This window comes from Phascolarctos cinereus, unplaced genomic scaffold (genome assembly GCF_003287225.1).
Source record: "Phascolarctos cinereus isolate Bilbo 61053 unplaced genomic scaffold, phaCin_HiC Scaffold_1;HRSCAF=81, whole genome shotgun sequence".
In the NCBI taxonomy this organism is placed as follows: Eukaryota; Metazoa; Chordata; class Mammalia; order Diprotodontia; family Phascolarctidae; genus Phascolarctos; species Phascolarctos cinereus.
This window is the reverse complement of record NW_027555514.1, coordinates 158,853,176-158,864,537: the sequence shown is the minus strand read 5'-3', so window position 1 is coordinate 158,864,537 and position 11,362 is coordinate 158,853,176. Positions and strand designations below refer to the sequence as shown.

The 11,362-nt window shown below is 40.7% G+C and overlaps 2 protein-coding genes across 3 annotated transcripts in view; both read left to right on the top strand.

The window, feature by feature from the left end:
* Positions 1–117: 117 nt before the first annotated feature.
* HSPA14 (heat shock protein family A (Hsp70) member 14) overlaps positions 118–11,362 on the top strand; it is a 33,093-nt gene continuing 21,848 nt past the window's right edge. For both annotated transcript variants that reach the window (XM_078154699.1, XM_020999746.2), the window contains exons 1-6: positions 118–200; positions 1,448–1,528; positions 1,605–1,687; positions 10,333–10,381; positions 10,516–10,621; positions 11,172–11,262. In XM_078154699.1, coding sequence (XP_078010825.1) covers positions 144–200; positions 1,448–1,528; positions 1,605–1,687; positions 10,333–10,381; positions 10,516–10,621; positions 11,172–11,262 — 467 coding nt within the window. In that variant the 5' untranslated portion in view covers positions 118–143. The remainder of the gene's footprint in view (positions 201–1,447; positions 1,529–1,604; positions 1,688–10,332; positions 10,382–10,515; positions 10,622–11,171; positions 11,263–11,362) is intronic.
* On the top strand, positions 1,605–8,627 carry MSANTD7 (Myb/SANT DNA binding domain containing 7). The gene is given in 4 exon segments (XM_020999755.2): positions 1,605–1,687; positions 3,565–4,291; positions 4,812–4,907; positions 4,910–8,627. Coding segments are annotated over 3 exon segments (1,242 nt in total). The 5' UTR covers positions 1,605–1,687; positions 3,565–3,570; the 3' UTR covers positions 5,335–8,627.

Genomic DNA, 11,362 nt, shown 5'->3' with positions numbered 1-11,362 from the left:
GACGGCCTTAGGCAGCCGTGGATTGAATGGGCAGGCTGAGCGGAAGGGAGGGGGAAGCGTGTGGTTACCGCGGTGCTTGATGGGGCTGCTCCGAGACCGGTAGCGGCCGCCGTTGTGAGAGCAGCCCGTGCCGCCGCAGCCTCATGGCGGCCATCGGAGTCCACCTGGGCTGCACATCTGCTTGTGTGGCCGTCTATAAGGTAAGGGAGGACGGCGGCGGCGCAGAGAGAATCGGCTTGCTTTACCCTCCTCGGACTCGGGGGTTGATCCCTTCCTTTCGTTACCTGGAGGGCCAGTCCGGGGGTAATGTCGCCCAGGGTCGCCTTTCAGCGGCAGCGAAAGCCGAAGGACGCCTCGGGCCGGTGCCAGACTCTTGACTTTCTGAACCCCCTGCCCTTCTGTCTTCACCCCTCATATCCAACCTTCCCAAATACCTCTCTGTGTCTTCGCTCACCCCCCCCATCCCCTATCTCGGGCCGATCTCTGCGGGGGGGGGGGAGACGCGCCTGGCGCCAAGGAGGGTCGCGGGACGGTGACGGGAGGTGTGGAGTGACGTCACGGTAGCATGCTCCTGACGTGGACCCTTGGCCCCGGCGTCGGGCGGGGGGGCGGGGGCGAGGCTGGGAGGAGGGCAGGGGGCTGTTCTGGGGTCAGAACTCCGAGGTTCCGGGGCTTCTCCAAACTCCTGCGGGAGGGAGCGAGGGAGGGAAGGGCGGGGTAGCCTCGGCCTGCGACCTAGAACTGTTGCATTCTGTGCGAGAGCATTGGCTGTGGAGGGGAGCGTGGGTGAGTATGGCTTCTTACTTGGGCTGTTTAATATGGAAGGTTTCCCGAGTCCTAAGTAGGGAAAGCGGCGTTGGAGGGCCTGGGGGATGCCGGTGGGAGGGGAGATCGGGCCCTTCTGTCAGTTCCTTCGAGAAGAGAGATGAACAGGGTTTTTGTTTTTTCCTGCCACTAGTTTTATCCCTTCTGAAAATAGGATCTATCAGGAAAAAAACAGCTCCCATGGGGTTAGTATTACTTAATCCGGAGAAAAGAAGGTGTGTAGGTGTGGGGGCGGAGAGGAGAGAGGGTGACTTAATAATGATCTTTAAGTGTTTGTAAGGAAGGTTGTTATTACACATAGGATACATTAACCAATTATTGCCTGTGCAGAGGACACCAAAAAGAAATGGGTGGATTCAGCATAGAGGGCGTCTTCTACTTAAGGAAGGGCAAGCGCTGTGTAACTCTGTTAAATGAATAATGATAATACATTGCTTAAGTCTAAAATATTTATATAGCACCAAGATGTCCCCTTGGATAAGGTCAGGTTGTGTAAAGAATATGCAGCTATCCGTGTAAGAAATATAATCACAACACTGTAAACTCATATAATCATTAATGTGTCACTTAAAATCACTGTTTCTTTTTTTCTTTTCTTTTTTTTTTGCCTATCTCTCCCTAGGATGGCAGAGCACATGTGGTTGCTAATGATGCAGGTGACAGAGTCACACCAGCTGTGGTTGCTTATTCAGAAAATGAAGAGGTAATAATCCATTCAGACTTCTTTACTTTGTAGTGATCAAATATTAGATACATTTTAATTTATGGCTCTTTTGCAGGTTGTTGGTTTGGCAGCAAAACAAAGTAGAATAAGAAATATTTCAAATACAGTTATGAAAGTAAAGCAGATCCTTGGCAGAAGGTAAGGAGCTTGATCTTATATGAAATAATACGTTTCTGTCAGGAAGAGAGGTTTGTAATCAGATTGTGATGCAAAAATAGTAATTCTGGAATTATGTAACTGCATTTATAATTGGGGAATTATCAAGAGCAGCATAATGGGATACTTACTTGCTTTAATTTATGATGTTAGATCTGTCTTTGTGAATTGTCACCCGTTAACATTTTGGAACATAGTAGTAAACAAATATTTCTGTGTTATTTCAGTGGAGATAATATGAACTTTTGACATTTTTGAGTTAAATATTTAGAGGAGATGGAGTGATGATGATGATGATGAAACTTAAGATAATTTAGAAGAAACTTGGAGGATGTTATTTTAGTGCAGTTGAATTTTTCCAAAAACTAGTAATGTTGTTTGGTGACAGCTTCAATAGATGTCAGTCTTCTGTTACAGTGCCTTTGTGTAGGTTCTTCTCTAGACTAACTTTTCCTGTTTGTCTCTTAACGTGCAAATTTAATCATTGTAGAAACAACATAATTAATGTCTTAAATAAGAATCAAGTCAATCATCCACTGCTCTAACTTTAATTAAAAGATTAAAGAGACTTGCTTTCCCAGACTTCTGTCTCCTGAAATTATAGATTACAATAATTAAAGGTTTTATATCCTTGTAATAATAATACTTTACATAGCGCTTTTAAAGTTTCACAACACTTTCACATCTTTTTTTTATTTTCATACCAGCTCTGAGTTTGAAAGAGTAGTTATTAACCCATTTTACAGATGAGGAAACTGAGGCACTGAGATTGTTGTTTGCCTGATGTTGCACAGTGGAAATAACTAGAATTTATAGGTCTTCTGACTTTAACCACAGCCTCTTTCCAAGGTGCTAGATGGAGAATTTTGAGTAGAAATTAACATAAAATTCTGAACTTGGGCTCATAAAAAGAATTAGTTTTAAGACTCATTCCCTGTGTAGATGCAGGAATCTTAATCAAAATGATCAATTACCTGTTTTGGTTAAATTGAATTCATGTTATTTTTTCTTCTTAGGCTGTCTCTGCACTAGCCAAGACCAAAATACAGGGATTTTTGGAGGGGTGGGGTGTAGTAGTACACAATATTGTGGCAACAGCTACATTTCCACACTATCCTTTTTCGCTATAAGTAGAAAAATTCAGCTTATTGGAAGCAAAACATAAGTGCCAGTAATTTTTAGACCCTAAATTCCACCCCCAAGTCAGGCAAGTATAGACAGGTTCATTGGTTTGAAGCTTTTTAAACACCCAACGGGATTGGGAGGAGGAGGTGTTGCAAACAGCCAGAATTGTAAATGACCAGCTTCTGTCATATCTCCAGTCTTGAAAAAAGTTTCTAGAAATTCTGTGCTAGCAAAAGTAACTTAGTACTTTTCTAGTCACCTAAAAAGATGCCTAACAGTGCCAATCAGGTAGCCATCTCATTGTGGCTCTATCCTGGTACTTTGGGGTCAGTCTAGCAAGGTTAGTAAAACCTGTGTCCTTAGGGCACACTGACAACAACATGTAGCACAGGGCTGCCATGACTTCTCCCAAGTTGGCTGCCTCTTTCTCCAGGCCCTATTTTCTACAAGTTCCCTTTCTATCAAACAGAATCTTTACAGACATAGTTATAGTCACCAGGTCTTGGTCTTAGAGGCAACCCAACCTTCTGTGGAGGAGTCAGCCCTCAAGTTGCCAAGCCCATAGAGTGCTTTATTGGTCTCCCAACATCCATCCCAGGCTTACTCCCAAAGCCAGGCATGCTCAGCCTTGGCCCCATGCCTATCAAAGAACCACTCACAAGTAGTACCATCTAACTTGATGTCAAAGTCTTCCTTACACCCTCCCTGTAACTCATGCCCATCTGGCCTTCTAGCCAGACATGCGGTCCTTGGACCTGGTTCCACAGCAATTAGTCCCAAGAAGGAGGAAGCAGCTGGCTCCAGGAAATATACTGAGACCACACAGAGCTTCCCCCAAGTCTTCATTGTTGCAGCTTGATGCTCAGGAGCCTTCAGCAGTTTCCCATTCCACAATGGCCACTACCAATAGCAGTGCGGGCATCCGCTGGTCCAGACAGGAGACACGTACTCTTCTGGCCATACTGGGTGAGGCAGAGTATATTCAGCGCCTCCAGACTGTCCACCATAATGCAGATGTCTATCAGGCTGTGTCAAAACGAATGCATCAGGAAGGTTTCCGCCGCACAGAACGTCAGTGCCGCTCCAAGTTTAAAGTTTTGAAGGCTTTATATTTAAAGGCTTATGTTGCCCATGCCACCAGTATGGGCGACCCTCCACACTGCCCATTTTATGATACACTGGATCAGCTTCTCCGAAATCAGGTAGTGACTGACCCAGATAATTTAATGGAGGATGCTGTCTGGACCAAGCAATGTGATCAGAACTTAGTAGCCTCTGACCTCCCAGGGGAAGAGGGAAACAGCAACTTGAAGGCAAAGAGGAATCAGGCAGCAGATCATCAGACTATCTTGAGAGCAGCTAAGGAATCAGATGAGAATTGTCACCTAAGTGTGGGAATCGGTAACCAGCTGCCTGAAACCGGTGACCTTGAGGATTCCTGGGATGAAGCCTCAGGTGCAGGTAACTCCCAAGAGTGAGAAAATATTGGGGTCCTACAGTGCCCTGGTCTTAGGCACCAAGTGCATGGTTGGGGGGTGGGTCCTGTTGGTGGTCTACCTCAAGTCTAGTGAATCTAGTTTCGGGATGGGTGGACGTAAGAACTATTGGCTTCAAAAGCCCACGAACTTGGTCTGTCATCACAGGTTGGGACTCTGAATCCTGAAAGTTGAAAAATTCTATGTAAATCCAAAGTTGTGACAGCATTATTTCTTTAGATTACTGTAAAGAATTTGTAGTTTTAGATTAACAGTTTGGATAGGTAAGAGGAGGGGGTCATGAAGGTTGGGGAAAGATTGTATAGGCATAGCAACTTTATCCACATAACTCCAAAAGCCAGGGCTTGGATTCCTTCCTAACCCAAGACAAAAGGGCACCTTGCAGAAGCTATCATAGTCTATTTGCGGCTGTTTTCTGCTGCTGGCTTCAAAGCATTGCCTTAGCAGAAAAGTCCACTTTGCAACATTGTTGCTTTGTTTTGCAGGCTGCTCTCAAGCGATCCCCAGCTACAGCAGCTCCCACAGCCTTTACAGAGGTGCAGTTGCTCCCTGTCATAGCAGCACTGTGACCAGAGTGGGTGTGTCTGTGAGCCGGGTCCCTGCGCCAGCACCAGCCGCAACACCCTTGGTATAGCCTCCACCCAACAGCCCCAAGCCTCTTCCTCTAGAATCCATCTTGTTTCTGGTGGGGATGGGACTTTCACCAACCAACCACCTCCAAGGTGGGCACGGCGTAGAAGGCGTTCAGTGGCCAGGACCATTGCTGCTGAGTTGGCAGAAAACAGGAGACTGGCACGAGAACTTTCCAAGCGTGAGGAAGAAAAACTGGACAGGCTGATTGCTATTGGTGAGGAGGCCAGTGCCCAGCAAGACACTGCCAATGAGCTCCGCAGGGATGCTGTAATTGCAGTCAGACGTTTGGCTACAGCAGTAGAAGAAGCAACTGGTGCTTTTCAGCTAGGACTGGAAAAATTGCTTCAGAAGTTAATTTCCAGCACCAAAAGTTAGGGGCCTGTTGTAAGAAAGTTATTCCCTAAACTAGTAGTAACATCTGCTTTCTAATGGCCACCCTCAGTGTTCCCTGACATCTTTTCTTGTGCAGCTGGCCCTCAGAAAGAGGGAAGATGAACCATATATTTGTGGAGCAACAGGAATACATACACAGGCCAGTTCCTTTCCTGGAAGCTCATTACTGGTTAATGGAGGACTCTCCAGAAATATGTGGGCCAGCATGGTATTTAGAAAAGGTCTGGGGCTGGAAGTCAGGAAGTCTCTAGTCCTGCTTCTACCCCTGACTTCCTGTGTGTCCCCAAGTTCTTAAGCAATTTAGATCATATCTCTGTGCATCAATATCCTGCTATGTACAAAGGGGAATAATAATACCTGTCATACCTACCTCACAGGGTTGTTGTGAGGCTCGAATGGATAGTAGATGTGAAAGCATTTAGAAAAGTATACTGTGTAAATGTAAGGTATTATTCATAAATGTGACCTTGGCTGAGGCAAGCCTGGGATGAGGCACATTAGATTGCCAGGTATAAAAATGTGGTTATTAGCAGTAACCTCATTCTTTGAGCCCTGCACCCACTACTTGTTTGTTATTTTGTTTTTTTAATTCTACTTGACTGCTATATAGAGTGATTCCTTGTTTTATTTTTTGTTTGTTTTTTGGAAATCCCTTTACAATCATACAACTAATGTGGTTGCAAATAATATGTACCCTTTTGAATACATTTTTCACTGCTATAACTCTATCACATCTTGAAATGTAATGCAAACTATAGCAACCAGATTAGCTCCTTCCCCATCCCCCCCTTTTTTTTAATTCAGCTAGTTCCTATTGCACCACTGAGGGGGGTAAAATTAATGACTGACAGGGAACTGCAATAGTTGTGATGTCATGTTTCCATATTAATGAATGATCTGTGGTGAAATGAAATATTGAATGTTATGTAAAGTTTTAAATGTAAGTAAATACTTTGCATTTCATATTATGTAGTTCCTTTACTTTATGTGCATAAATATATATTAGTAATTATCTTAATTTGGTTTGTTACCATCTGAGCTTTCTAGAAACAAATGACTTGGATTGTTAGTTTCCCTGCTCTGCTTCAAGCTGATTTCATTTTTCTAGGCTAGCAGCTTTTCTGTCTATTGTGTGTTGGAGGGCATGCCTTGGAAAACTTCCCATCTAGGGAACCTGTTAAAATCATAATTTCTCCACTGTTGGTTCACCTAGTTGAATGGCTAATAACGTATGAGAGCAAAGCATAACATCTCCTGCACCTGTTAGGAATGGAGTGGATGGAGACTCTCTGGAACAGATCACTGTTCTTTTGAAGCACAGACCCTAAAGCAAACCTTTTTGTCCTTGTTTTTAAATCATTTCTCTGTAATACTTAATAGACCTTGAATTTCTATTCAGTGTTCTTCATTTACAGGAGACCAAAAGATTGTAAAAACAAAACAACAAAATATTTTGGGGTGATGTGCCTATATCTCTAAATTTGCTTTCCAAGAGGAAACCATTGTCTGCAGTCGTTAAACCCAGCTAGAGCTTTTACATTTTGTGAATTAATTTAGGGGATTATTTTGTTTCTTATTCTTTTCAAGGGGGTGGGAGGGAGAAGGAGGTGGTGATATATACAAGAGACTTTTAAATTGATGAGGCTTTCCAGAATTTTAATAGTCTGAGGCAGGGGAAACATTTTTTTTTTTAACATGTGACTTAAGTATCTGCCTGAAAACTGCGGGGCGTAATAGGGGACGGGGACTGTCCAAAACACCCCAAAGACAAAATGAGAACATTTAGTGCAAGTTTAGCACCTTGGAGAGATAATAGACGTGCAGGCTACGATGATAAATGACATATGTTGAGTAATGAATGTGGGAGGAAAGCTGGTATAGTGGAAAGAGCTCTAGAATAGGAACCAGGATACTTCAGGTCTATTCGTGGCTCTTATTATATAGCTTTGTGCCCTTGGACACTTAAACGTTCTGTATCTTCATCTATAAAATGTTAGAGTTGGACTTGAAAATTTTTTAAAGATTCATTCCAGCTCTCAAAAGTTATGATTCAAATGTAGACAGAAATTAATGAAATTTTAGCTTTTGCAGTAAATATGTAATACATATCTGAAAATTTGTTTTAAATTACTTTTAAAGGGCAGTGAAGGAGGGTTTAATTTAATATTTACTAAGGCACTGATCTCTTAAATTCTGTATAAAATATAAAAGATGCCATCCCTGCTTTCAAAGAGTATATTAAGGTGGTGAGTTATTCATTTTTAGACCACTTTTTAAAAATTCTTTTTGAGAGCACCCATGTGGAGGTATATAAATCTAAAGAAGCCAAGATTAAGTAGGCTTCTCTGGAAGAGATTGCTTGATATAAAGAGCTCAGCCTTTGGCATGCTAAGCTGTTGATAGTGAAACAGGGCTGTCAGTGCGATGCGTAAGAACATGGGTGGAGAGGTGCAGCTATAAAAAATACTGTCATGGATGTGCTGACTGATGGCCAAGCAGACCAAGTTAGCCAGGTGGTGTATGTAAAAGGCATAGGTCTCGGGAGTACTTTTTACTAAAGAGTAGGGAGAATAAAGAGGAATATATGGAAAGTTATTGGAGTGAAGAGAATATGCAGATAATCAGGAGAGAATAGTATGTTAAATGGTGAAGGTTGTGACTAGGAGTCAGGTTTTTGCCTGGGTCCTAGTCCCATCTCATTACATAACCATAGGGATGTCATTTCACCACTCAGTGCCTGAGGGTCCTTATCTGTGAAAGGGGGATAAATAATAATAACTGTCCTACCTCACAGGGCTGTTGTGAGGATCATATGAAATAATGAATTTGAAAGCGCTTTGAACATTTAAAGCACTATGATAACTGTAAAGGATTGGTGAAGTTGGAGACCCATAGCACATCAGTGGTGGTGTATGTCAAGCCTCTGAGCAAGAATTTTTATACATATATATATATATATATATATATATATATATATATATATATATATATATATATATGTATATGTATGTGTGTGTGTGTGTGTATATATATATATATATGTATGTGTGTGTGTGTGTGTGTGTGTGTGTGTGTGTGTGTAGGCAAAGCCTACGGAGAGGAAGAGAATCCTATCCATCCATTAAAGGTTGGGGGAGATGGGCCAGAACTGACTTCCTTTCTGCCTTCCAGAAACCATGATGTGCATGAGGTGCTCTTTGTACCAACCCCCATAGTCTGTTTTTTTCTGTTTAATAACTGAATCCTGATGTGAACAAATAAAGTTTTTACTTGTATACAGTTGTGGCCAATCCACTGCTTCCTTAGATATTCATATTCATTCCTTTATCTTCTCCATTCCTGCTTTCTTTTTCACTTACTTTTCCATGTGTATCTACAAGAGGTATTTATTCTCCTCCAAAAGTCAGGTGAGAGAAGTGAGTTACTCATAAGATTAGAATACAGATCACCTCTGTTGATTACTTTTCAAAACAAGCTTTTCGGTCCCATGCTATATGTGTGTCTTAAGCACAAAAGTTTGAATTCTATCACTTTATTTTTCAAGGTTGAGACCAAATAGACTTTGTCAGGTGGATGTCTTTATTACAACCGAAAATATTAACTGATTCAAGAGCTCTTCTTAGGACTAAGAATGAAGTTTAAATACATTGTCTTTTACTGACAGGCTTTGATGGAAAGTAGGGACTTTTCTTCAGATAATACAGTGATTCCTTTTGGCAATAGAAATAAAAACAGGACCCTAATTAGTGAATTCAGCAAATCCTACCCTGCTGCCTACCTCTTTATCTAATACACTTTCTATGCATAATAGTCAAAATTTATCTCAATCATATTGTCTGTTGAGTGTCACTAAACAAAGTGAAGGCGAATTTAGACATGCAACTTTAGTTTTAAAAGCTTTTGGGGAGCATTCTGTTTTATAGATAGCCATGTTTAGTAGATAAGAACCTGAAGGAAAAGATAGAGAAAATTTGATGAAATGAGAGTAGGAGAAATTGGAAAACAGTTATGAGATGCTTTAGTTAAATTTGTTCAAGGGGGCAGTTTTTGAAACAGTCATTTGTTCTTTGGCAATTGAATCATTTCATGTCTAGCTCCTTTGATCAATCCTTCGGACTTTACTTTTTTAAGAAATGAAATCAGCATAGTAATTACCTCACAGGATGATCTCTGGGCTGCAAAAGTACCTCTTAGGATACTAATTTCAGCCAGAGGACTAGGATATATACCATTTTTGCCTTCAAAAGTGAAGAAAGTACTTTCAGAGGTTTCACTGGTCTCTTGCTCCCCAATGTTTTCATTGCATCAGGTTGAAAAGAAGTATTGAGTGCCTGCTGCTTATAGGGCATTTTACTCCTGCCCATCCTTTTTTCTGACTTATATTTGCTTCTCTCTCTTTTTTCCTCATCATGTATTTGCCTGCATTCTTCGGTCTGCCATCCTGTCATATTTTCTACATAGGTACAGGTATATAGGTTTGTTGCTTCTATCTCATAATTTGGGGGTTGTTTTTGCAAGTTCGGACGCTCAAGCATATAAACATCGCAGGAGATTAAAGTAGGTTTGATGACCTGGGCTGCAACCATAGATTCTCTAGCCTTCTTAATCCATCTTAATTTTGTGGTTTGGGATGATGGGATCACAGGTAAAAAGCTTATAGAAAGTCATCAATAGGATAAAAATTTACCACCCAACATAAATTCCACTGGTAGCATAGTCAGAACAGGAAATGAATTTTGCATCATAATATTAAACTATAAAGAATATGCTTTTTTAAAAATCTTACTATAATAACCATTGTTGAATAGCATGTCTTGTTTAACTGTGTTATCTTATTTCTTATAAAATTTGGAGAATGTTGAATTAGCATCTTAACATTTTTATGATTAAAGTTCAGTGATACTGGGGGAAATCATCATTTTTAGTCTGTTTTGATAATATGGGCTTTAATACATAGCATTTTTTTTCTTATTTTGACAGCCCTGGTGACGTGCAGGTGCAGAAGTACATTACAGAAAGTAAATGTCCAGTGAGTATAATTCTGTTATTCCCAGAACACAGATAATTTTGATGGTCATCCATCACCTATAACTTTTTTAGGAACTTGGATTTTTTGGTGGAAAAATTATTTTGTTTAACTTAATTGTGCTTTTTTCTTTGTAGGTCATTGAAAAAAATGGAAAATTCCAATACGAAATAGATACTGGAGAAGAAACCAAATTTGTTAACCCAGAAGATGTTGTAAAGCTGATATTTAGTAAAATGAAAGGTATTGAATAAAGTCCATAAAATAGAAGTTTCTCATATCATCTTTTTAAGTGGGCTTCAATTGGAAAAAAAGCATTTTTGAGCTGTGTGAAATAATAGCATAGTTGAAAAAACATTGGAGTAGATTTCAGGTCACCCCATTTCTAATCTTTGGCTATGCCACAAAATAGGTGGGTGATCTTAGACAAGCTGCTTCATGTCCTGGAACCTCTGTGAAAGATCTTTTTCCAGTTCGAATGTTATTCTTTGATGAGTTTTGGGGATAGAACTGCATTCCTGACACCTAAACAATGCTGAAACATTCTATTTACTTGTTTGGAACTCATACCACTTAAAGCAGGCTCCTTTTTAGAATGGCTGGTACCAAAGGTCCATCATCTGGAAAACTGGGAAAGAAAATTAGTAGGCTAGGAAGATAAGGTATGAATTGCAAAAAGTGGTTTGTTAAACAGGAAGTATTTGACATAACAGATGTCTGGTGCTACTACTATTCACTCTTTTTTTTAACCAGTACAATATATTTTTAAAAAATTTTGTGTACGTGTTAACAGAAACTGCGCAGTCTGCCTTGGGCTCAGATGTCAGTGATGTAGTTATTACTGTCCCGTTTGATTTTGGAGAAAAACCAAAGAATGCTCTTGGGTAAGTCGAATGAGGTATTTTCTTTTTTGGTTGATTAGAGTTAAAAACTCTTCGAATTAAAATTTTTAAAACTTCACATAGCTAAAGGTGGAATCAGATT